Genomic DNA, 27,627 nt, shown 5'->3' with positions numbered 1-27,627 from the left:
AAGCTGGAGCCTATCCCAGCTGACTACGGGCGAAAGGCGGGGTACACCCTGGACAAGTCGCCAGGTCATCACAGGGCTGACACATAGATACAGACAACCATTCACACTCACATTCACACCTACAGTCAATTTAGAGTCACCAGTTAACCCAACCTGCATGTCTTTGGACTGTGGGGGAAACCGGAGCACCCGGAGGAAACCCACGCGGACACGGGGAGAACATGCAAACTCCGCACAGAAAGGCCCTTGCCGGCCACGGGGCTCGAACCCGGACCTTCTTGCTGTGAGGCGACAGTGCTAACCACTACACCACCATGCCGCCCAATCACAGATGTGTTATTGAAAAACAACACCACTAAATTCTTCTTGCTAATTGTGTTTCCCTTAAATACTGTATTAGAGCTGTCATTACTGGTTGTGTATTAGGCTGACTTAATAAATTATTCATAGTTACAGGTTTCTTTATTGCCCTCCTCATCTTCTCTCTTTCAGTAGAATACTGTCTGCAGTGGGTGGCATGGTGGTGTAGTGGTTAGCGCTGTCGCCTCACAGCAAGAAGGTCCGGGTTCGAGCCCTGTGGCCGACGAGGGCCTTTCTGTGCGGAGTTTGCATGTTCTCCCCGTGTCCGCGTGGGTTTCCTCCGGGTGCTCCGGTTTCCCCCACAGTCCAAAGACATGCAGGTTAGGTTAACTGGTGACTCTAAATTGACCGTAGGTGTGAATGTGAGTGTGAATGGTTGTCTGTGTCCATGTGTCAGCCCTGTGATGACCTGACGACTTGTCCAGGGTGTACCCCGGCTTTTGCCCGTAGTCAGCTGGGATGGGCTCCAGCTTGCCTGCGACCCTGTAGAACAGGATAAAGCGGCTAGAGGAGATGAGATGAGACTGTCTGCAGTGTAAAAGAACATGCTCCACTTTTTCCATGTGTCCACAGGCCCCAGACTGATGTTTCCCTATGGTATACAACCCACCTTTTAGACTTGTGTGCCCAATCCTCAGCCTAGTCATCCATACCTCCTCCTGCCATTTCAGAAAGAAAAAGAAGAAAGCACAACTTTATTAATCACACATTTGTGAAATTTCCTCTCTTCATTTAACCCATCTGAAGCAGTGAACACACACATACATGAGCAATGAGCACACACACACATACATACCTACCTAGAGCAGTGGGCAGCCATGCTAACTGGGGAACAGTCAGGAGCCTCAGTCAAGGGCACCTCAGCCCAAGGCCATCCCATATTAATCTAACCGCATGTCTTTGGACTCTGGGGGAAACCGGAGAGACACGGGGAGAACGTGCAAACCCCACATAGAAAGGCCCTTGCCAGCTGCTGGGTTCAAACCCAGAACCTTCTTACTGTGAGGCGACCATGCTAACTACTACACCACTGTGCCGCCCACAGTTCACCACTCCTTCTTGTTATTACCTCCTTTTGTAAATTATACAGATGTCTTCCTTTCTCCTCTGTACTCCATCTATCCTGCCATATTCTATTGATGTTGTCTTTAATTATTACTTTAATTTCTGCTTTACTTAATGGAACCTTAAGTTCAACCTCATTTGCCTTGGTGGCTTCTTTAGCCAGTCTATCCACCCTTTCATTTCCCTCAACCCCCTTATGTGCTGGAACCCATGTGAACTGAATAAGTAGCTTTTGCTGATTTATATTAAATATTAGGTGATTTATTTCATCTAAGAGGTCTTGTCAGCATGTGGATTTTCAGCTTTGGATACTGGTTAAGAAGACATTGAATCTGAACAGATAACTGCTTTACTAGGCTTCACCTCCTCCACCCACTGCAGGGCCAGTATGATAGCCATCATCTCTGCTGGGAAAATTGACAGATGATCTGACGTCCTTTTTTTGATATTAACATTGTAGCTGGGGATATGTACTGCTGCTCCTGTTTTACCAGTTTCGTCTTTTGAAGCATCCTTATATATCTGTGTAGCAATCACATGGAGCAATCCCATTGTAATATGGTTTAATTGATTTTTTTTCCATATAGCACTGTATATTGCAAAAATTGTTTTTGGAGACATTTTATAGCCTATCTGCACGGCATTTAATGAAAGTGATGCGGAGACGGCACGGCTTCAGCAGTGTAAGCACAGCACATTATTCTACACGATCCCCGCTGAGCTCCAAAACATGCCTTGATGTGTAGATATCGTTAGTAGCCTACGATAGTAGCAGCGGCAAAAAAAAAGTTTCCGATATCTTGATTCCGGTATAGGCCTGCTGCATGTTGAGGAAATTTAGGTCACACCTCCCACAGAATATTGACGGGTATTTCGCACACTATTTATAACCATCACATTAAAAGTTATATGTGTTGTTTTGATGCCTGTTTGTTTCCCAAATATATACGTGTGTGTCTTAATGGGTGAATAAAAGGCATCGAGTTAAATATTATTGTAGAAAGGGGCTTTATGAAGTTCAGTCCATTTACTTGCATTGGTTTACGGGGAAGATTTGCCACATCCAATATGGCGGACACTCTGACGTATCCCAGCAACGGGCCACCAGCTCAATGTGGCGTCTTTTTTATTTATTTATTTATTTTTTATTTATTTACCTTGATTTACCTTGATCCTCCTCTTCTACATCTTACGGCGATGTAGTTGAGGAGATGACGGGGAAGAGAGTCATCTTCTGACTCGTATAATCCCCCACTCGGTGCTTGAGGAACCTGTCCAGATGCCCCTTGAACTGGTTGATATCTTCTGACGACACATTTAGACGACACATATCAGATTAGACAAGTACATACACGTGTCGGGGTACAATATAACTATATATAAGATACTCCAATAATGCTAAAGCCCAGAGAACTTTTTTTTTAGTTTTTTTTAAATTATTAAATTCAAACACAAAAAGAATCATTCTACATCACAACACAAAATCACATCTCTTCTGAAAATACAATCCGAAAAGAAAACCCATCAAATATATACAATATATATAAAATGGAAAAAAAAAACAAGGGGTTTATGAAAGGGTAACTTCTGCCGTACAGTATATTTGCATGGGGATTGTTTATATATTTCAGACAATTTTGTAACAAGGACAGTTTATTCTTAAGAGCAGGCCATGAAGGGGGTGATTTGGCATATCGACATTTGTGTACGTAATATTTTGTAAAAATAATGAGATTATTCACCAAATACTCAGTTTTCTTATCTTTAAGGATTACTCCCATTTGAATATTTTGAAAGGACCAGGAGTCAATATTTCTGGAGCTGGACGATATTAGATCATGGAGAGATTTCCACAAACTTTGGACAATTTCACATTTGTAAAACAGGTGCTCTGTCGTTTCCATATCTGTTTTACAAATATAACAGTTTTCTACATCAAATTTAAATCTTCTTTTTATAAATTCATTTGAGGGATAAATGTTATTTATAGTTTTAAAATGAACTTCTTTACATTTTGGGGAAATTGGGAATTTTAAGTATCTTGTTCGAATAGATAATATATCAGAATTGTTATAATCTTTCAGAATGAGTGAGCTTTTTGTTATACTTGGATATAAAGTGTTTACTAAATACTGCCTTAAAAATTTATTGTTACATTTTTCGTTTACTAAATCCAGCTCAATGCGGCGTCTATGTTCATATGTCTATGTTCCAGACTAGCTGTCAAATCTTTGTCCCACTTCCGGGTATCCGGACCACTTCCGGCTCGTGGCGTCACTTCCTCTTGTCAGCGTCACTGAGGCGGTAAAAAATTGAAAATGGCAGCTCCGCGGGCTGTGCTTTAGAGTTTCGGATTTACAGCGTTTTGTAAAGAGCAAGTTTTAGCTCGTAACTGGCTGTGGATTTATTTCTCTTCTCTGTGAGGTGGGTTTGTTGTCCCTGTGTGTGAGCAGCAGCCGGTGGTGTGTTTAGTGTTCAGTAGTTTGAATTAACTCCAGTTCACATCTGTACAGTTTGTTGTCCTCCATTATAACTTCTGTTTCTGTCACCTGAGTGTATAAAGATTAATGACTGTACAAATTGAACTCACTTAGAGTTGTTCTCTTGGGAGCGTTTTGTCAAATCTTTTGTCGTAGTAGAGCGGCGGCTACAATTATCGACACCTTAACGATATTTTGGTCGTTGCAAAAGTAGAAAAAGACTTTCAGTATGTAAATTGTGCGTGAATAATTACTCAAACTTTTTTCTTTTTTTATTGTTTTACTCAAACTTCCACTGGAGAAAAAATACGAGTTAAACTTCCACGGGGGGAATACGAGTTGATTCCCGATTACTTAGTGTATCAGATCACGTGATACCGTCCCATAATTATCGACAACCAGATTGATTTATAAAAACAAATAATCGGTATGTGGTATTAAGTGAACAAAACATAGTTTTTATTTAAAATTTGTTTTGCATAGACTTATATTTAGTACAAAATGTATTTAATAATTAATATTGATGTCTGTGTGAATTCAAGTCCCTGGGGTTATCTCATCTCATTATCTCAAGCTGCTTTATCCTGTTCTACAGGGTCGCAGGCAAGCTGGAGCCTATCCCAGCTGACTATGGGCGAAAGGCGGGGTACACCCTGGACAAGTCGCCAGGTCATCACAGGGCTGACACATAGACACAGACAACCATTCACACTCACATTCACACCTACGCTCAATTTAGAGTCACCAGTTAACCTAACCTGCATGTCTTTGGACTGTGGGGGAAACCGGAGCACCCGGAGGAAACCCACGCGGACACGGGGAGAACATGCAAACTCCACACAGAAAGGCCCTCGCCGGCCCCGGGGCTCGAACCCGGACCTTCTTGCTGTGAGGCGACAGCACTAACCACTACACCACCGTGCCGCCCCCTGGGGTTCACTGTGCAGGAAAATGGGGGCTGCGATAGTGAAGTGAGAAAGAGAGTGCAGGCAGGGTGGAGCAGTTGGAGAAGGATTTTGGGAGTCGTTTGTGATAGGAAAGTCCCAGCAAGAGTGAAAGGTAAGATGTATAAGACAGTAGTGAGAGCAGCTGTGATGTATGGATTGGAGACTGTACCCTTAACGAAGAGACAGGAGGCAAAGTTGGAGGTTGAGGATGTTGAGGTTTGCGATGGGAGGTTGGACAGGATAAGGAATGAGCACATCAGAGGGACAGCACATGTGGAGAGCTTGGGAATGAAGCTAAGAGAGATGAGACTGAGATGGTACGGGCACATCCTGAGAAGAGATGCAGAGCATGTGGGAAGGAGAATGTTGAGAATGGAGCTGCCAGGGAAACAAAAACGAGGCAGGCCAAAGAGGAGATAGATGGATGTGGTGAGTAGGGTTGCAAAGGGGTGGAAAATTTCCAGAAACTTTTCATGGAAACTTTAGTTAGGGAATTTTGGGAATTTTGCTTCCACACACTGGATGGCGTATGTGGCATTTTTCTGTTAAATAAGATGACAAAAAATGCAAATATGTAGATAGCAAGCTGAACTAATGGAAAGGTCTTCAAAACATTTAAAATTGATGAAATCTTGTGTCGTTACATAAAACCGTCTAGCGGGAGGCAGAAGAAACAGCATCACATTTTGCGGTAGCTAGCACCATGATAAGCTAACTTCTTTAATTAAATGGTGCTAGCTAGCTTACATTTAGCATATCTGGTTTACCAGTAAGCAATAGATTTTGCAATAGCCTCAATAGCTCTACAGGAAGTAGTGTGCTATGTCCCTGTGATTGAGGAATAGCAAATTATACTCAACTGTACTCACATCAAATCTGATAGTTTTAGCCAAGATTATGCTACAATATTTTTTTCTACCAACTATATTTGTTCCCAACCTTCAACTTTTGATAATTCCGTTTATTCCCGATAATTCCTGTTAATTCCCAAGGAAAGTTTCCAACTTTGAAAATTCCTGGAATTTTGCAACCCTAGTGGTGAGAGAGGACATGAACGTGGCAGGTGTGGTAGAGAAGGATGCGGAAGACAGGGAGCAATGGAGACAAAAGATCCGCTGTGGCGACCCCTAATCAGGAGCAGCCAAAAGAAGATAAATATCGATGTCTGTGCTTACATAAATGAAGTAATTCTATTGTTTGTAAACAAATTAACTGAATATTTAACCTGTGTCAAGTGGTTTTTTTTTTTTCCACTTTCTACCCATTTCTAAGTATTTTCATAGATCACATTTTGTTAATCATACGTTGTTTGTATTAATTTCTAGTTTTGTAGTTTACCAATTAGGGCTGTGCGATATGGGGGAAAAAATGAATATCCCGATACATTTTCTCCATTTCACGATATACGATATAGATCTCGATATATTTAAATCTCCTCTAAAGGACCCCATGAAATCTAACTTTTACTCTTTACTGTTTTCACTACAATCCCTGCAGATTAAATAACATTCTTGGTTAACTTTACAGGTGGTTTTCAACAACACATTTTAAATGTTCATGTTAGTGATTAATCACAATTGAGTTGAAATAAGACTATTTTTATTCAACAAAGATGTGGCACAAACTGCAAAAACAATCTTGAAAATTGCAACAAAGGGGCAACACAATACAGAGCTGCTCAGAGCTCAAATCAATAAAGCACAAGCTCAACACTGAGAAAGATATTTAGCCTAAATAAGAAAAGTGCTCATTCATTAAATTATTTTAAAAAATAGATCTCCAAGCTATTAACCTGACTACTGAGAACCACTGGAACATTCACAATAGAGGGCTAGAAGAGAGAGATCTGCAAAACATCATTTTTCTCTTTGCACACTTTTGAACTGAGTGTTTTCTGGCTCTGCCTCTCAGATGTGTATAATTCCAGTATTGCCTTCTCTGTAAGATGTGTGTGACCAGGCAACTCGTGTTTGGGATCGAGTGTGTTTAGTAATTTTTGGAAGCCTGGTTTTTCCACTATACTAACTGGGATCATGTCTTTGGCAATGAAGTTAGTGATCGCATCTGTTATAGCTCTCCATCTCTGACTCGTTTTCTCATATGGGGGCTTTGGAGAACGAGGCCGCTATGGTCGTTTGTTTAGCTCGTGGGGGGGGGTTTAGCTCATGGGCAAGTAGTTCGGAGTTTAAGAGACTCTGCATACTGTACCGGGTGAGTTTCAGGTGATGGAACATATTTGTAGTGCTGCTGCCTTTCGTGATGACAGTTTTTTTTTTTTTTTTTTTTTTGCACACTTTACAAACTGGCATTTGCTGTTCCACGTCCTCCTCGTGATATCCAAAAAATGCCAGTTGACTGACCCCTTACTAGTTCTTTTAGGAAGTAATTTGTCGCTGAAATTGCCAGAGCTTACACGGTAGCCTATGCAACACCAGCGATTGCACGAACTGAGTCAGTGCTGTAAACCGGAACCAGGAAATCTTCCCTCGCAGTGTTGCCAGATACTGCTGACGTTTTCCAGCTCAAAACATGTTCAAAGCCCACCAAAATGCACTTAAAACCGCCCAATCTGGCAACACAACCGAAACTAGAAAATCTTCCCGGAAGTTCCTTTCAGCACCGAGATGTCGCCTGGGATTGGTTGGCGAGTGCGTGACGTTATTGTTTTCTTTACCCTTAGGCAGCCTCTCACGTTACTGCCTGAGGGACAGGGAGAAAACCACCAGAAAAGGTTTTAAACAAACACGAAACAAACGCAAGTTGGAAGATGACCATAAAATACTCGATAGTTACGATATAATAATTTTATGTATCGCACACAGAGTTTTCGCGATATATCGAGTATATTTGATATATCGCACAGCCCTATTACCAATAAATTAGGGATGTCCCGATCCGATCACGTGATCGGAAATCGGGCCCGATCACATGGTTTCAGACTCGATCGGAATCGGGCATTGCCTCCCGATCAGGGATCGGATATATATCTATATAATATATTCTCATTTTTAACACATCAATAGCTATGCGTTGGCACAGAGTGAGACCAGACCTCTTGTCTCAACACAGCAACATCAACGCGTGCGGCATGACATCACTTTGTAGCGGAGACGCTATTGGTTATTGGCTGCCTGTTGCCGGCAAAGTTGAACACGGAAGCAGTTCGAAGCGGAAAGCAAAGCATGAGATCATTTTTTTTTTCGTTGGATGACAAAAGAAACGGGCTCAAACCTGAAAGGGTAGAAATGCTTGTTTTCATCAAGAAAAACGTTCATTTCCTTAATTGAAATTACTGTACACCACTGTGAGATGCGTTCTTAAAAGCAAATTACCGGCACTGTGGCACTTTATTTTTTTTTTATTTGTTTACATTCCTGCCAGGTATTTTAAGGTTATTTTTTTAATTTGTTATTTATTGTTCAAACTGCCTCACGTAAGTGCTCTGTTTGCTAACGGAGTTGTTGGATGTTAAAATAAGGTGTTAAATAAAAAATGAGGAACATCCTGGATCCGTTTCTTTCCTCGTCTTTATTTTTTATGGATTATAAGAAGTATCGGATCGGGACTCGGTATCGGCAGATACTCAAAATCAAATGATCGGTATCGGATCGGAGGGCAAAAAAACCTGATCGGGACATCCCTACAATAAATGTCAACAGGCAATTGATATTGTAACTGCATGAAAATCCAGGTCAAAGGTCGCATGTAATTCCTCGAACCAAAACATAAAATGCCGACTGATATTGTAATATGTGGTAGATATTTACAACAAACTGCAAAAAATAAAAAAAATCTGAATGGAATAGAAAAATCTGTATTTCAAGCATGTAAATTTTTATCTGCTAGGAATTTAATTCTGGTCTAAATCTATTTATTGCAATCAGATTCCAAATACTCTATAAACATTCCATTCTGTTATGAATCAGAAAAAAATTATCACAGCACTTTTTTTTTTTTAAGTGCTTCATCTACTTCAACAATGTTACACAAAGATCGATCCATAACAGTTGTAAATGTCACTTAAAGGAAAACTCTGGAGTGAAATGCTTTTTAGGTCTATTTTCACATTATTGGGAGTGCATACGTTGGGTTGCTATCACAATCACGTCAATCGGATGTGTTTTGAGAATTATTTTTTTGTGATTTCAACCGGAAAGCGCGAACACGGCAGTGGCCGTGGCATGTCTTTTTGCCGATGCAAAACGCTAGTTTTAAAACCGTTGCAAAGCTAAAAACAACATGAGTTCTGTGGAAGTGAGTAGAGGGTTCCTACAAACAAAACGAGTTGTCCCTGGCTTTGCATGTGCACGTATAGAGCGTGTTAGAAGAGTAATTAAAAATCCAGCGACCTTACCTGAAGTCGGTCTTCCTTGGACGCCATCTTGAGTGGACAGTCCGTAAAAGTCGAGTGCAGAGCCCAACCCGCTGGAAACGCACCATGGGCTCGGCATTCAACATATTTTGCCCATATTGCATTCACCCCATTCTGGTCTCAGAGGAAGCCTATTATACGCTAGATCTTGTGAAAGCCTAACATTTACCGAAATATTTAGTCAGTGGTTTAAATATGGCCAAACATTGATAAGTGATGAATATTAAAAAGAAACTGGCATGTTAACTTTCTTTTGAAGGACTTGCAGCTTTGTAGCTATGAATTCTATGGAGACCAGGTTTGCCCACCTGTTACAGCCCATCCGCGACCTTACAAAAAACTGGGATGTTGATCTAGCCACCCAGCTTGGGGAATACCTTGAAGAGGTAAGTTTGTAAAAAAGCAACTTGTTAAATTACTAAGATTGAGACAGGTGCTAACAGTTTGTACTCAAATCCAAGATTGATATACAGGGTGTTTCAAAAAATTTGATATTATTTAAGATGTAAATATTCCAGAAACTACATAGTCTAGGCAAATGAAACTGAGCAGGCTTAAAGGAACAGTCCACCGTATTTCCATAATGAAATATGCTCTTATCTGAATTGAGACGAGCTGCTCCGTACCTCTCCGAGCTTTGCGCGACCTCCCAGTCAGTCAGACGCAGTCAGACGCGCTGTCACTCCTGTTAGCAACGTAGCTAGGCTCAGCATGGCCAATGGTATTTTTTGGGGCTGTAGTTAGATGCGACCAAACTCTTCCGCGTTTTTCCTGTTTACATAGGTTTATATGACCAGTGATATGAAACAAGTTCAGTTACACAAATTGAAACGTAGTGATTTTCTATGCTATGGAAAGTCCGCACTATAATGACAGGCGTACTAACACCTTCTGCGCGCTTCGGCAGCGCATTGATACGGAGCTCAGATATCAATGCGCTGCCGAAGCGCGCAGAAGGTGTTAGTACACCTGTCATTATAGTGCGGACTTTCCATAGCATAGGAAATCGCTACGTTTCAATTTTTTTAACTGAACTTGTTTCATATCATAGGTTTATATGACCAATGTAAACAGGAAAAACGCGGAAGAGTTTGGTCGCATCTAACTACAGCCCCAAAAAATACCATTGGCCATACTGAGCCTAGCTACATTGCTAAAAGGAGTGACAGCGCGTCTGACTGACCGGGAGGTCGCGCAAAGCTCGGAGAGGTACGGAGCAGCTCGTCTCAATTCAGATAAGAGCATATTTCATTATGGAAATACGGTGGACTGTTCCTTTAATGTTGAGCAATATAAGATTTATTCTTCAAAATTTGAATGAGAAATTCAAAGGTATGTGGATTTCATGAATGACTTCACAAAATTTCAATATGCACACCGCCTGAGAGACAAACTCACACACAGCCTTCCTCTTTGAACTTTTTGTGCCATGTCCAAATCTGCGTGGCATTTGGTGCATTTTTAGAGAATTCTCTCATAAATGCACACTGTACAGTCTTGTTCGAGCGTACTCTAACACACAAAACACCTTTTTGTCCAGTGAATGGCATTTCTATACCTAAAAAGATAAAAACAAACATTAACCATAAAATTTTGACCTGTTTCCACACATGCTGTTAAAATTTGAGGTCAATTGAAGGAGAATTGGCAAAGTTATTAGATTGTGAAATATCAAATTTTTTGAAACACCCTGTATTACAATAATACTGGATATAAAAGCTTGTCTATCTTTTATATGTGCTTGTTAGCTGATGTTTTGACAAATAAGAGTACTGTCTGCAAGCATATAGCTGAACAGTTGGTGGTTACGGGCCTTGCTGAAGGGTACAACATGTGGTCTAGCATTTGAGCTCAAATTATGTCGAGTTTTATGTGCAGTGAGGCAACAGACGGCATGTGAATTAGAGATTAGACTTTGTGACTGTTCTGCTGCTAATAGCTCTGTTTTCTGCAGCTGGACCAAATGACCATCTCATTTGATGGAGGCAAGACAATGATGAACTTTGCTGAAGCAGCATTGTTAATTCAGGGCTCTACATGCATCTATGGCAGAAAGGTGAGTTTCAGCCTGGCTGCAGGGTAGACATCAGATTAGGGTGTTTAGTTGACAATTTTACTCGGTATTTTTTTAAATTAATTTATTTATAATTTTTTTTTTTTGGACGTGATCTTTGAAGCACAGATAATGTTAAGTCTTAAACAGTACGTCTCAAACCCTGCTTGATTCTGAAATAATTAAGTTCATTACATTCCTTCCAGGTTGAACTACTTCACAGTTTGGTGTTTCAGACTTTAGACTGCATCTCAAACAAAAACCGCAGGTAATATTGTATGCTGGAATTTTTATAAAGCCACTGCTTGCTTGCCTGCTGTCTCTATGTTCCAATACTGTCTTAGTATTTGCTTTTGCCTTTGTTTCCATTGTTTTGGCCTGTTTCAAATATCCTACCAGAATTCTGCCAGAAGCTTACTGATGGTGACCAAAAGCATCTGGTCAAGGTCAAACTTGCTAAGGGATATTTAACCAAATACTAGATGTGCTGCATTTTTTTTTCCCCCCTGACCATGTGTTTCTTTCAGAAAAGCCAAAAATTTTTTTTAAATTTCTATTAAAGATTGTACATCAGTCATACGGTCACTGAAAAAGAACAGTTCAGAGAAATCATTGAAAGCCCAATATTGCCATGACATTCAAGTCTGTATATCTAAAGGTCTGGCCAAAACTGTGTATAAAGATGTACAGACCCCATTTCCAAAAAAAGTTGGGACGCTGTGTAAAATGCAAATAAAAACAGACTGATTTTACAAGTCATGGAGATATTTCATTGAAAATGGTACAAAGGCAACATACCAAATATTGAAGCGGAGAAATGTATAAATTTTTTTTGAAAATCATTTTTGAATTATAATGCTAGGAAAATGTTTCAGAAAAAGTTGGGACAAGGCACCAAAAAACTGGAAAAGGGGTTGTGGGTGGGGTGGGTTGTTTATTTTTTTAAAGCAATACAAACCGCCATCTGGGCTAACGGCAAGCAGGACCACATGGCTTGTTAAGTGCATGCATGCTTTCTGCTCAAACACAGGGGAGGGCTTTACAATGGATTTCGTTCCAACATTTTGGAACAACATCTCCCACACACACTATCGTATCATAAAGTTATAAAGAACACTATAACTGAAGTCCAAAAAAAAACTTCCTGCAGTTTGAGATGTACGACTTTTAAGTTGACAAAAATGTTCAAAATGGGCGTTTTAGCATCTGAGCACTACTTGGACCAGACATAAAAGAATACTTGACGTACATTGATATTTATTCACCCCAATGAAATGTCTCCAGATATAGACCCTTTTCACGTGACGTCACGACAAACGCGGCCGCCATTTTGGACATGTACTACCAGTAGTTTACCACAGCCAGCATTGAGGAACGGCAGCAAAGAAAGTGTTTATTTTCAGCAAGACTTCCGTCATGCCACTATATTGTTGTGCACCTGGATGTAGTAACCATCAACAAACAAGGCAAGGTTTATCATTTTATCGGATCCCGATGGAGAAGATGGATAGCGGCCATAAACAAAAGATTGGCAGCCCTCAGCATACCAACGCTTGTGTAGTGACCACTTTGTTGGAGGTAAGACGAATAAAATTAGCCAGAAAAGGCATTACATTGCTGTTAACATTCTGTGGCGGCGAGTGTGTAACCAAATAGGCTAAAATAACCCATTGTAATCTCTTTGTTCTTCTGTAGTAGCTATTAGCTAACGACATTAGCTAGCGTTGTGTTCCTTTGCTGTTGGTAGACTGTAGGACAGATCAGAGGCAGTGTCCTAAAAACAGCACTTAATTTGAGGGGGAGCAAGCCGGAGCGCGCTCTGGAACCTCGGGCGTTGGCTCCGGCAGCTATTTACACTGGATACGGTGATCCGACACCTCTTTTGACTATGTAAAAAAACAAACAAATAATTAAATAAAAAAATGCAAGTTTATTTAGTGTTAATGTCTGATTTTGATATCTGTCTTGTTGGTGATTTTCTCTCATGAAACGACATCCACAAAATATCTGCAGATGAACTTAATTTGCAGTGTTATTACAAAACATGCCCAGAAGCGCAGCGCCGCGCCCCCCTCCCCCCCTCTTTTTTTTTTTTTCCGCACCGGAGCCGCTCATTCTCTGCGCTCTGGGACCTCCCACTTTACAAATTAAGCACTGCCTACAAATAAGTGTTCAAAACAAGAGGAACATGTATTTGTCTCTTAAATCCAGGCCGTTCCCTGTAATCTGTCACAATGGTTGGAGAAAGTAATGGCAAATAGTGAGTGCACAAACCGTAGAAGGTAAACTGTACACAGCGCCAGGGCAGTGTGATGGTATGTCTACTTTTAGATTGTGTTAGCTTATCAATGAACACACTCGTCACTCGGATACTTAAATGTGTGTTAGGTATTATTGTTGCAGTCTAAGCAGTCATTGTAGCAGCTAGATGAGCGAGAACCGAAAGGGTCTGTGCCATAAACCGTTATTTCTGTACGGCGTTGCTAATGTGTCGTTACTGTTATTTCTCCCTCTGCTCGCCCTGTAAATGCCCTACGTCGCTGGATAGCGAAGGTATTTTCTGCATCTCGCTCCTTTTTCTTGTATGTTCTCCGTTTGTCGCCTTCCTTGCATTCAAACCAATTCGAGCTGAAATCCGCTGCATGTCCAAAATGGTGGTCGCGTTTACGAAGGTCACGTGACTGAAAAGGGTCTATAGTCTACGAAAGTTGAGTTATAATATCTGAATAGTTACAGAATAAAAAGAAGCCTTTGTTACATGCACACTCAAGCACAGTGAGATTCATCCTCGCATTTAACCCATCTGAAGCAGTGAACACACACACACACACACACACCCAGGGTAGTGGGTAGCTATGCTACAGCACCTGGGGAGCAGTTGGGGGTTAGGTGCCCTTCAAGGCACTTCAGCCCAAGGCCGCCGCATGTCTTTAAACTGTGGGGGAAACCGGAGTGCCCGGAGGAAACCCATGCAGGCACGGGGAGAACATGCAGACTCCACACAGAAAGGCCCCCGTCAGCCGCTGGGCTTGAACCCAGAACCTTCTTGCTGTGAGGCGACAGTACTAACCACTACACCACCACACTCTCCAGTAAACGTGATTTGTAAAATATGAAAAATCTGATACAAGGGTCACCATATACTGAAAATCATTATTTTAGGGAATTACCTGATATCTCATACAAGTTCTTTAGTATTAATAAACAGAAGTATTTCAAACAGGTTTTTTTTTTCCATAAATCTTTGGGACTTTAGTTATATAAATTATACTATAGCCAGGATTATGCATGCACAATAGATTGAATAACACAAGTCACCATATTACATTTTATATTTCACAAACATCCCCTGAAATATTTTCTTCAAATTAATCACGATATTGATATACTGCCTGAGAATTCACAATAATATTGATATAAATAGCCTGAGAAACAACAATGTTGGCATCCCATACCAGGAGGAAAAATGATTCCATGTCAGTATAATCACTGTCTGAATCGGGGACACACATCGGACTGATTTGTACACTTACTGCATCGACAGAGATCAGTATCGGGAAGTTTTGATGATCTGCAAGAACAACGATTAGTAGAGCACTGCCCAGATTTAGACCCACAGTGAATAAGCTGAAGGACATCTTTAGGTGCTAGATCATTTATCATCCAGCAAATGGAGCTCTCATTGTTTGAGACATTCCAATCCCTTAGATCTTTATCACTGAATAAATATCTCATTATCTCTAGCTGCTTTATCCTGTTCTACAGGGTCGCAGGCAAGCTGGAGCCTATCCCAGCTGACTACGGGCGAAAGGCAGGGTACACCCTGGACAAGTTGCCAGGTCATCACAGGGCTGATACATGGACACAGACAACCATTCACACTCACATTCACACCTATGGTCAATTTAGCCCATGTTTACATTAGACCGTATCAGCGGATCATCAGATTAACATTTTTAAAACGATTAGTGTGCACACAGCAACACCAATACACGATTTGCGTGCACATAGCAATGCCAATACACGGATACGCTCGGCTCCGCAGGCATCCTGCGCTCCAAATCACTCCGCCCTGAACAGCGAGTGCCCTCTGGAGGGTGCGCACTCCGGCCCTGCGCAGCTCACACAGCGTGCGAGTGAAGTGCACAAGCCACGATTCGGGACTGAGCCGCTGTGTGTGTGTGATCCCAGCGCATATCACTTACTACTTGCAAGTGGAAGGATGGCAAGCCTAAAGACAATCATAACTACACAATGGGCAGTATTTGCAGTATTTTCATACTTTTATACTCTTTAATGAAAGGTGATACAAGGCGGAAGTCCGCGTCGTTTTTCAGCAGTCGCGTCACATGACCAAGGCCAGCGAGTCAGGAAGGTGGATGTCACAGTGACGTTGTCCAATGAGACGCCAGCTAGAGCTCAGCACAGTGTATCCGTGTATTCTGAATGTTTACACAGCACCGGAGCTGACACGATCTGGATTGAATACGTGGATGCTGGCGGATTCCCGTTTCCCGGCGTTTCCAGGCGGTTTAATGTAAACGGACCGTGCATCCGCAAAGAAAACGAGACAGATACGGTCTAATGTAAACATAGCCTTAGAGTCACCAGTTAACCTAACCTGCATGCCTTTGGACTGTGGGGGAAACCAGAGCACCCGGAGGAAGGACACGGGGAGAACATGCAAACTCCACACAGAAAGGCCCTCGCCGGCCACGGGGCTCGAACCCGGACCTTCTTGCTGTGAGGCGACAGCGCTAACCACTACACCACCGTGCCACCCCTGAATAAATATTAAGTAATTAAATGTTTATGGAATAATCATTGGTAAATTATTCATTATTGGTCTCATGCGTTAATTTTCTTTTTGTCCCCAAAATCAGTTTCGAGTAGAAAGATTAAACAAAATCTCAAAGATTATCATAAATTATATACAGTAAATTTTGAGAAGGATATTTACCTTGTTTTTCTTTGATAGAAAGTGAGTATAGTTCTTCATACAGGTATAATGGTAGTGCACTTCTATGATGACACAGTCTTTATCCCTTATGTGTAGTAGGATGGACTCCTCATGTTTCAGTTCAGCAGCCCTTCGTAATTGTCCTGAAATGAAAACCCATGACCACAATGAGAGTCTGAATTCAATAGCATAAATTGTACCTTTTATAAGAGGCAATCATCTTAGACTGAAAGAACATTTATGATCAATCATATTTGATTTTGTATGCTTGGAATTAACACATGATTTTTATTCAAGATCAGTAAAGAACAGGGAGTAGTCAGGTAGAGTATGGTAATTAATTTGTTTTAAATAACTTGATGAAAAACAGATGGCAAAATTGTCATTTCTTCAATAGTTTTTATTATATTACTTAATATACCACCTGATTCTGTCTCAGCTTGACAAAGTTTGTCCTTTACTCTCTTTTGTCCAGCAGTAATGTAACTATCTATCTTTCTTGCTACAGAGGATACACACTGCAGGTTTAACAGATGACTTTGATGATGCCACACCAATTCCAATTTTTGAACATGGTCTTTTAGGACTAGGATGTGCCACATCTTCACTATGTTCTGAAGATGTATCCATCCATCTTCTACCACTTATCTGGGTCACGGGGGTAGCAGCCTAAGCAGAGCAGCCCAGACTTCCCTCTCCCCGGCCATCTTCACCAGCTCTTCCGGGGGAGTACCAAGGCGTTCCCAGGCCGGCCGAGAGATGTAATCTCTCCAGCATGTCTTGGGTCTGCCTCGGGGTCTCCTCCCGGTGGGGCATGCCCCGAAAACCTCCCCTGGGGGGCATCCTAACAAGGTGCCCGAACCACTTCAACTGACTCGTTTTGATATGGAGGAGCAGCGGTTCTACTCTGAGTCTCTCCCGAATGACCAAGCTTCTCACCCTATCTCTAAGGGAGAGCCCAGTCACCCTGTGGAGAAAACTCATTTCTACTGCTTGTATCCGTGATCTCATTCTTTCAGTCACTACCCAGAGCTCGTGACCATAGGTGAGAGTGGGAACGTAGATGGACCAGTAAATTGAGAGCTTTGCCTTTTGGCTTAGCTCTCTCTTTACCACAACAGACCGGTTTAGCGTCCGCATCACTGCTGATGCTGCCCTGATCTGTCTGTCCAGCTCCCGCTCCCCCTTACCCTCACTCGTGAACAAAACCCAGAGATACTTAAACTCCTCCACTTTAGGTAGCAACTCCCCCCTGACCCAGAGTAGGCACTCCACCCGTTTCTGGCTGAGCACCATGGCCACGGACTTGGAGGTGCTGATCCTCATCCCAGCCACTTTGCACTCGGCTGCAAACCGTCCCAGCGCATGCTGTAAGTCACAGATTGATGAAGCCGACAGGACCACATCATCTGCAAAAAGCAGAGATGTGATCCTGCTGCCACCAAACCGGACACCCTCCGCCCCTTGGCTGCACCTAGAAATTCTGTCCATAAAAGTTATGAACAGAACTGGTGGCAAAGGGCAGCCCTGGCGGAGTCCCACATGTACCAGGAACGAATCTGACTTACTGCCGGCAATGCAAACTGAACTCCTGCTCCAGTCATACAGGGTCTGAATGGCCCGCAGTAGTGGGCCCTGAACCCCATGCTCCTAAAGCACCCCCCCCCCCCCCAGGGCACCACGAGGGACATGGTCGTAAGCCTTCTCCAGGTCCACAAAACACATGTAGACTGGTTGGGCAAATTCCCATGCACCCTCCAGTACCCTTGCAAGAGTAAAGAGCTGGTCCAGTGTTCCACTACCAGGACAAAAACCACATTGTTCCTCCTGAATCCGAGGTTCGACTATCAACTGGACTCTCCTTTCCAGCACCCCAGCACAGGCTTTCCCAGGGAGGCTGAGAAGTGTGATCCTCCTATAGTTGGAACACACTCTCCGGTCCCCCTTTTTAAAAAGGGGGACCGCCACACCAGTCTGCCAGTCTAGAGGCACTGTCCCCAACCTCCATGCAATGTTGAAGAGGTGTGTCAGCCAAGACAGCCCAACAACATCTAGTGCCTTCAGGAACTCAGGACTAATCTCATCCACCCCCGGAGCCCAGCCACCGAGGAGCTTTTTAACCACCTTGGCAACCTCAGCCCCTGTGATGGGCGAGACCTTCCAAGCACCCTCAGACTCTCTGTCCTCCTTGGACAACATGAAGGTGGGATTGAGGAGATCCTCAAAGTATTCCTTCCACCGTCAGACGATGTCCCCAGTTGAGGTCAACAGTGCTCCATCCTTGCTGTAAACAGTAGGGACAGAGCACTGCTTCCCCTTCCTGAGCTGCTGGAAGGTTTGCCAGAATCTCTTCGAGGTTGACCAAAAGTCACTTTTCATGGCCTCACTGACCACCTCCCACACCTGAGTTTTTGCTTCAGTGACCACCAGAGCTGTGTTCCGCTTGGCCCATCAGTATCTGTCTGCTACCTCTGGAGACCCACAGGCTAACCAAGCCCAATAGGACTCCTTCAGCTTGATGGCTCCCCTCACTGCAGGTGTCCACCACCAGGTTTGGGGATTACCGCCACGACAGGCACCAACCACCTTGCAGCCACAGCTCTGCACAGCCACCTCAGCAATGGAGGTGTGGCACCTGGTCCACTCGGACTCAGTCTCCCCATCTTCCCCCTGGAATGCAGTTGAAGCTCTGCCGGATGTGGTAGTCAAAGATCTGATGGACGGGAGCCTCAGCCAGATGTGCCCAGCATACTCTCACTTCATGTTTGGGCCTACCGGGTCTGTCCGGCCTCTTCACCCACCATCTGATCTAGCTCACCACCAGGTCCGGGTACTCTGAACTACCATTTGGCGCATAAGCGCAAATGACAGACCGTTCCCCGACCCGAAGGTGCAGGGAAACAACCCTCTCATTCACTGGGGAGAACTCCGATGTTAGCGTGTCGAACTGGGGGGCTACCAATGGCCCCATCCCTGCCTGGTGCTGCTCACCCTTGGCAACTCCAGCATAGAAGAGAGTCCAACCCCTCTCCAGGAAATTGGTTCCAGAGCCCAAGCTATGTGTTGAGGTGAGCCCAACTATATCTAGTTAGTACCGCTCAACCTCACGCACAAGCTCAGGCTCCTTTCCTACCAGAGAGGTGGCATTCCATGTCCCAAAAGCCAGTTTTGTTAGCCAGGGATCAGTATGCCAAGGCCTCTGCTTTTAGCTGCCACCTGATCCACAGTGCACTGGACACTTATGGCACCTCCTGCGGGTGGTGGGTCCACAGGAGGGTTGTTCTGTTTTGCTTATTCGGGCTGGGCTCAGCCAGGCCCAACGGACATAAACCTGGCCACAAGGTGTTTGCTGACGAGCCCCTCCCCCAGGCCTGGCTCCAGGGTGGGGCCCCTGTATCCCTGGTCCGGGCGAGGGTACTCGGATACCTGTTTTTCCTTTTCATAAGGGTCATTCTGAACCGTTGTTTGTCAGGCCTCTCATCTAGGACCTGTTTGCCTTCAGAGACCCTACCGGGGCAAATGCCCCGACAACATAGCTCCTAGAATCCCTGAGGCACTCAAACCCCTCCACCATGTTAAGGTAGCGATTCAAGGAGGGGTTCTGAAGATGCACTTGGTGGAAATTCAATAATGGAGGTAAATAAGTAATGGGGAAAGGGTCTCATGGTAATATAACAATCATGCCTACACCTTCCTAGGACTAGAGGCATCTGGTAAATCATGCCAAGGTTTGCCACCTTAGTAATTTTCTATTTAACAAAGGTAGTTCTATACTGACAAAAGAATGGGATGTTTTCCAAACTCCCACCTCATTATATGTTAAACTAATTGTCAGTTTTACAGGGGTGAAGTACTGTTTTTGGTTTTCTTGTTTGGAAACTATGCTTTCATTTATTTACTTATTTATTAAATAAACCTCAGCTTGCATGCTGAGTAGAGAGTTATTTCAGAAAGTAGGTCAAATATGGAGAGAGCATTAGGCCTAGGTCCATAGACATACCCAACCTTCTGATTAAAATAATCAATAAAATAATATTCAGGTCAAATCCAGAGGAAACAAAATTCAAATTTGTTGAATAAAAAAATATTTAATTGAAATTTGTAGAACTGGAAAAATTTGGTAAAATAACATTTTCTTCATACCTTCCCTGGATGGTTTGGACAATTTAGACTTCTCTGTACGCTTTTTTTATGCCTCCGCCACCTTAAGGTGCAGGAGGCATTATGTTTTTGGGTTGTCCGTCTGTCTGTGCATGCGTCCATCCCGAAACCTTGTGGACATGATATATCTCAAAGGCTAATGAAAGGAATTTCACCAAACTTTCACCATTTGTGCGCTTTGGGACAAACATGAACTGATTAGATTTTGAGGTTTAAAAGGTCACAGGTCAAGATTACTGTGAGGTCAAATGTCCATCCCCAAATCACAACTTAATAAAGCGTGTGGTCTACCAGGCGGAGGCATCCCCATCGACGCTGTTGGCATCTAGTTTTAGCATAGAACAATTGCCTTTTGTCAGTATATTGTTTGTGGCAGGCCTTGTGGTAGCTTGGAATTGACGCTAGTTCCTCATACTCCAGATCAAGTTGAACATCCGGGTTGACGACTGTTGCCTCTTTTCCGCCAATTTCCAACCATTCTTTTGCTATTTTCCTAAAGATATTCCATGTGGGAATGTGCATACAGCAAGTAGATATTGGATTATTTTGTCGCTCAACTGATGAATGAATTTTCCAGTCAGTGGCCATGCTTCTCTCCATGTGTGAAGTAAACAGACCGGCTTACACCATACTGTGCAAGAATTCATTGATGCTGATTGGCTGGAAATGCTCACGCTTTCTCTTAGTGCTTTTACACTACAAAAAAGGATCGTGTTGTAAATATTCACAAGGACAAAACTGCAGTGTATAATTTTGTGGACACTTGGATTTAGCTTTATGTAGTTTCACAGTTTATGATGACTTTTTTTTTTTTTTTAATTCTCTTGATAACTAGAACAAAAGTTAACAGTAGGATTCTTGTCAGAAGGCCTAACGGTTCAAAAGCCAGGATCTCTGATGGTATAAGGGTGCATTAGTGTACATGGCATGGGTAGTTTGCACATCTGGGAAGACATCATTAATGCTGAATGATATATACACATTTAATAGCAATATGCTGCCATCCAGACAATGTCTCTTTCAGGGAAAGCCTTGTTTATTTCAGCAAGACAATACCAAGCCCCATTTGGCTCGTATTACAGCTGTATGGCTCTGTAGTAAAAGAGTCCAGGTGCTAAACTGGCCTGTCTGCAGTGCAGACCTGTCTCCTGTTTGAAAGCATTTGGTGCATTATCTCATCTCATCTCATTATCTCTAGCCGCTTTATCCTGTTCTACAGGGTCGCAGGCGAGCTGGAGCCTATCCCAGCTGACTACGGGCGAAAGGCGGGGTACACCCTGGACAAGTCGCCAGGTCATCACAGGGCTGACACATAGACACAGACAACCATTCACACTCACATTCACACCTACGGTCAATTTAGAGTCACCAGTTAACCTAACCTGCATGTCTTTGGACTGTGGGGGAAACCGGAGCACCCGGAGGAAACCCACGCGGACACGGGGAGAACATGCAAACTCCGCACAGAAAGGCCCTCGCCGGCCCCAGGGCTCGAACCCAGGACCTTCTTGCTGTGAGGTGACAGCGCTAACCACTACACCACCGTGCCGCCCATTTGGTGCATTATGAAGTACAAAATACAACAAAGCAGACGCTGAACTGTTGCAGCTGAAACTGTGTATGAGGCAAGAATAGGATGACCTTTCACTTTCAAAACTAGAGCAATTGGTTTCCTCAGTTCCTAAACATTTAGTGTTGTTAAAAGTAGAGGTGATGCAACACAGTGGTAAACATGCCCCTGTCCCAGCTTTTTTGAAACGTGTTGCTGACCTCAAATTCAAAATGAGCATATATTTTCCACAAAACTATAAAATTTCTCAGTTTAAACATTTGATATGTTGTCTTTTTTTATACTATTTTCAACAAAATATAGGGTTTCTATGATTTGCAAATCACATTTCTGTTTTTATTTAGATTTCATCTCGTCTTCTTCCGCTTATCCGGGGCCGGGTCGTGGAGGCAGCAGTCTGAGCATGGAAGCTCAAACTTCCCTTTCCCCAGACACCTCAACCAGCTCCTTGGGAGGAACACCAAGGCGTTCCCAGGCCAGCCGAGAGACATAGTCCCTCCAGCGTGTCCTGGGTCTTCCCCGAGGCCTCCTCCCGGGGGGACATGCCTGGAACACCTCCCCAGGGAGGCATCCGAAAGAGATGCCCAAGCCACCTCAGCTGATTCCTCTTGATGTGGAGGAGCAGCAGCTCTACTCCGAGCTCCTCCCAAGTGACTGTGCTTCTCACCCTATCTCTAAGGGAATGCCCAGCCACCCTGTGAAGGAAACTCATTTCGGCCACTTGTATCCATGATCTTGTTCTTTCCAAAGCTCATGACCATAGGTGAGAGTCGGAACATAGATCGACCGGTAAATCGAGAGCTTCGCCTTTTGGCTCAGCTCCTTCTTCACCACGACAGACCGGTAAAGTGACCGCATCACTGTGGAAGCTGCACCGATCCGTCTGTCGATCTCACGCTCTATCCTTCCCTCACTCGTGAACAAGATCCTGAGATACTTAAACTCCTCCACTTGAGGCAGGACTTCTCCACCAACCTGGAAAGGGCAAGCCACCCTTTTCCGGTCGAGAACCATGGTCTCGGACTTGGAGGTGCTGATTCTCATCCTAGCCGCTTCACACTTGACTGCAAACTGCCCCAGTGCATGCTGAAGGTCCTGGTTTGAAGATGCCAACAGGACATCATCATATGCAAAAAGCAGAGATGAAATCCTGTGGTTCCCAAACAGGATTCCTTCTGGCCCCTGGCTGCGCCTAGAAATTCTGTCCATAAAAATTATGAACAGAACCGGTGACAAAGGGCAGCCCTGCCAGAGTCCAACATGCACTGAGAACAGGTCTGTCTTACTGCCGGCAATGTGAACCAGACCCCTGCTCTGTTCGTACAGGGACCGGACAGCCCTTAGCAAAGAGCCCCAAAGCACCCCCCACAGAATACCATGAGGGACATGGTCGAATGCCTTCTCCAGATCCACAAAGCACATGTGGACTGGTTGGGCAAACTCCCATGAACCCTCGAGCACCACATGAAAGGTATAGAGCTGGTCCAGTGTTCCATGACCAGGACGAAAACCGCATTGTTCCTCCTGGATCTAAGGTTCGACTATTGGCTGAATTCTCCTCTCCAGTACCCTGGAGTAAACCTTCCCTGGGAGGCTGAGAAGTGTGATTTTTTTTTTTTTTTTTTTTTTTTTCCCTATAATTGGAGCACACTCTCCGGTCCCCTTTCTTAAAAATAGGGACCACCACCCCAGTCTGCCACTCCAGAGGCACTGTCCCCAACCGCCACGCGATGTTGCAGAGTTGTGTCAGCCAAGACAGCCCCACAACATCCAGAGACTTGAGATACTCAGGGCGGATCTCATCCACCCCCGGTGCCTTGCCACCGAGGAGCTTGCTAACCACCTCAGTGACTTCGGCTTGGGTAATGGACGAGTCCACCCCTGAGTCATCAGCCTCCGCTTCCTCAATGGAAGACGTGACGGTGGGATTGAGGAGATCCTCGAAATATTCCTTCCACCGCCCGACAATGTCCCCAGTCGACGTCAACAGCTCCCCACCCGCACTGTAAACAGTGTTGGCAGAGTACTGTTTCCCCCTCCTGAGGTGCCGGAAGGTTTGCCAGAATTTCTTCGAGGCCAACCGATAGTCCTCCTCCATGGCCTCACCGAACTCCTCCCAGTTCCGAGTTTTTACCTCCGCAACTGCCCGAGCTGCGGCACGCCTGGCTTGCCGATACCCATCAGCTGCTTCAGGAGTCCCGGAGGCCAACATGGCCCGATAGGACTCCTTCAGCTTGACGGCATCCCTTACTTCCGGTGTCCACCACTGGGTTCAGGGATTGCCGCCACGACAGGCACCAGAGACCTTGCGGCCACAGCTCCGAACAGCCGCGTCGACAATGGAGGCGGAGAACATGGTCCACTCAGACTCTATGTCCCCTGCCTCCCTCGGAAGCTGGGAGAAGCTCTCCCGGAGGTGGGAGTTAAAGACCTCCCCGACAGAGTGCTCGGCCAGGTGTTCCCAGCAGACCCTCGCCATACGTTTGGGCCTGCCAGGTCTGTCCAGCTTCCTCCTCCGCCAGCGGATCCAACTCGCCACCAGGTGGTGATCAGTTGACAGCTCAGCCCCTCTCTTCACCCGAGTGTCCAAGACATAGGGCCGGAGATCAGATGAAACGACAAAGTCTATCATCGATCTCCGACCTAAGGTGTCCTGGTGCCACGTGCACTTATGGACACCCCTATGCTCAAACATGATGTTTGTTATGGACAAACTGTGACTAGCACAGAAGTCCAATAATAAAACACCACTCGGGTTCAGATCGGGGAGGCCGTTCCTCCCAATCACTCCCCTCCAGGTGTCACTGTCGTCGCCCACGTGAGCATTGAAGTCCCCCAGTAGAACAATGGAGTCCCCAGTCTGAGCACCTCTCAGTACCTCTCCCAGGGACTCCAAGAAGGCCGGATACTCTATACTGCTATTCGGCCCGTAGGCACAAACAACAGCAAGAGCCCTCTCCCCGATCTGAAGGCGCAGAGAGGCGACCCTCTCGTTCACTGGGGTAAACTCCAACACATGGCGGCTGAGCTGGGGAGCTATAAGCAAGCCCACACCAGCCTGCCGCTGCTCACCATGGGCGACTCCAGAGAAGTGGAGAGTCCAGCCCCTCTCGGGGAGCTGGGTTCTGGAGTCCAAGCTGTGCGTGGAGGTGAGCCCGACTATCTCTAGCTGGTACCTCTCAACCTCCCGCACAAGCTCAGGCTCCCCACCCCAGCGAAGTGACATTCCATGTCCCAACAGCTAGCCACTGTGTTCAGGGATCAGGTCGTTGAGGCCCCTGCCTTTGACTGCCGCCCAGTCCACGCTGTACCCAGCCCCCTACAGCTACCTCTGTGGGTGGTGAGCCCACAGGAGGTCGGGCCCACGTCACCGCTTCGGGCTGAGCCCGGCCGGGCCCCGTGGGCAAAGGCCCGGCCACCAAGCGCTCGCATACGAACCCCAACCCCAGGCCTGGCTCCAGGGTGGGGCCCCGGCTGCGCCATACCGGGCGACATCACGGTCCTTGATTGAGTGTTGTCCATAAGGGGTTTTGGTGAACTGCTCTTGGTCTGGCCTGTCACCTAGGACCTGTCTGCCTTGGGAGACCCTAACAGGGGCGTAATGCCCCCGACGACATAGCTCCTAGGATCATTCAAGCACACAAACCCCTCCACCACAATAAGTTGGCAGTTCTAGGAGGGGTCACCTTATTGTGGTGGCCCCTCCTAGAACCAAATATGTAGTCAATATTTAGATTTCAATTGACTACAGTTAAACTCTGTATCACAACTTTTTAAACATGGCTGTTATTCACCTATTAACCTTTTATATATAATTAGTGTAAAGGGCAATGTTAAAACTGGTTAAATCAGTTATTGGCCTAAAATACAAGTGTAAAATTGTTGAATTTTGTTCCTCTAGACGTGACAAGCAAAGCTCTGCAGATGGCGTAACTGGTGGTGCCGCCGCAGACAATGATATGGATGACTGTGAGGTACAAATAACTGTTTACTGTATTATGCAAAAGTCCTAATTTTTTATGCTAATGTTTGATGGTTTATGCCCTGAAAACATTTTCATATATCAAAACGTTACATTTCCAGCAAAAAAAAAATTTGTTAGAAAAAAGTCATTAAAGAGAACAACATATTACCTGTATGTAACAGACCACTTTTCAGCCCAAAAACATAATGAAGTCTATCAAGGGTCATCTGCAAAAACAGAATCAACTGCGACAGCCAAAATCTCCAGAAGAACTGTGGCAGTCTCCAAGATGCCCAGGAAAACTTGCCAGCTAATTTCCTTCTAAAATGCACACAATGTACCTGAGACCACTGATGCTTTATAAAAAGCAAAGGGTTGTTACACCAAATATTGACTTTGGTTCATTTATTACTGTTTACTGTAGAAATTTAAAAGGCAAACGGATGTTTCTGTGGAAGGTCTCTTCAAAGCTGCACAGTACTGTATACAAGATATTTAAGATACTTTTTATTGTCATGTAATGGCTTTTAATTGTTTAAAATGGTTGGCTGTTGCTATATTTTGTCATTCTAGTTACAAAAACACAATTGAAGCATACATGCCATATAACTAAACACTGTCCTTACACAGTTTGATGTGGTGGAAGAGGAGCCCAGTACTCAAAGTGTGGTGATGAAAAGTGATCCAGCTGAAGTAAGTGTCTGTCTGTCTGTCTGTCTGTCTGTTATTTTCACATAATTTAGACTGAGATATGTATATGGTGTGTGTGTGTGTGTGTGTGTATGTGCAAAGGTATGTGGGTGTGATTGTGCACATATGCACCACAAGCTGAGATAATGTGCCAATGTAGCTTGGGTCAGTTTTGCTGGTTCTCACAAGTGCTATATGGTATTGTTTGCGCACACAGCTGCCTCATAAAGGCAGTAAGATTATAAGTAAGTTATATTGTATATATTTATGTACATGCTGAAAGGTAATTCTTCTCAGATGTAGTGTAGGGTGCATGTTTGTATCATAACTCCTGCTGTGTTCCTTCAGCCAGTGAAGATTGTTCGTCTCCCTCCTGAGTCCCTGATTCCTGCAGAGGCACATGAGAAGCAAATTTATCCACTCCTCAGGTAAAAAGTCGCTGACATTAGGTAGGGAATTCTGCTTGACTTGGGATCCATTTCAGTGGACAAGCACTAGAAGCAAAAAGAGTCAGGCTAAACATCCAAAAATTCCATTGGCTAGAATGGGGGGCAACCATGCATAGAGAATACTTTTAAAGTTTACATTCATTAATTTTTGGGGCTGTTGAACAAAATGCATTCAAAACAAGCTGAAGCTTCTAAAATCTAGTTTGTTTTGCTTAATTGGTACAGCATATGAGGGGGAAGAATAAACAAAGCACTTAATAATGCAAAAATGAACAGCAGTTTAGATCTTGGAAATGTTTGTTCCAGTTGTAAGGGAGAGGTTCTTGGCAGCTGTAAAGATTTTCGGATCAATAACTTCACCCAGGACAAGTTGGGAATCATGCGACTGGGTCTTGGTTCCTCTTGTGTTCAGTTCCACAGAGAGGCTTCAGGTAATAGACTCTTGCACCAGTCTCTGTTCTGCTTATAGTGGCAGTTTGTTGTGTCTTAATTAATGAAATGTATTTATTTTTGTAATCTTTGTTTTTACAAGTAAGGTGAGAGAGAAATGGCATTT

The 27,627-nt window shown here is 44.2% G+C and overlaps 1 protein-coding gene across 2 annotated transcripts in view; it reads left to right on the top strand.

Annotated features, from left to right (window-relative positions):
- Nucleotides 1-3,722: 3,722 nt before the first annotated feature.
- Nucleotides 3,723-27,627, top strand: part of ncaph2 (non-SMC condensin II complex, subunit H2) — a 51,014-nt gene continuing 27,109 nt past the window's right edge. For both annotated transcript variants that reach the window (XM_060907772.1, XM_060907781.1), the window contains exons 1-8: nt 3,723-3,849; nt 9,484-9,610; nt 11,179-11,280; nt 11,484-11,545; nt 25,870-25,942; nt 26,563-26,625; nt 26,971-27,050; nt 27,378-27,502. In XM_060907772.1, coding sequence (XP_060763755.1) covers nt 9,503-9,610; nt 11,179-11,280; nt 11,484-11,545; nt 25,870-25,942; nt 26,563-26,625; nt 26,971-27,050; nt 27,378-27,502 — 613 coding nt within the window. In that variant the 5' untranslated portion in view covers nt 3,723-3,849; nt 9,484-9,502. The remainder of the gene's footprint in view (nt 3,850-9,483; nt 9,611-11,178; nt 11,281-11,483; nt 11,546-25,869; nt 25,943-26,562; nt 26,626-26,970; nt 27,051-27,377; nt 27,503-27,627) is intronic.

The sequence above is a fragment of the Neoarius graeffei genome, chromosome 2 (assembly GCF_027579695.1).
Source record: "Neoarius graeffei isolate fNeoGra1 chromosome 2, fNeoGra1.pri, whole genome shotgun sequence".
Taxonomy (NCBI): Eukaryota; Metazoa; Chordata; class Actinopteri; order Siluriformes; family Ariidae; genus Neoarius; species Neoarius graeffei.
The sequence above is the reverse complement of the archived record's forward strand: the minus strand, read 5'-3'. Positions and strand labels throughout refer to the sequence as shown.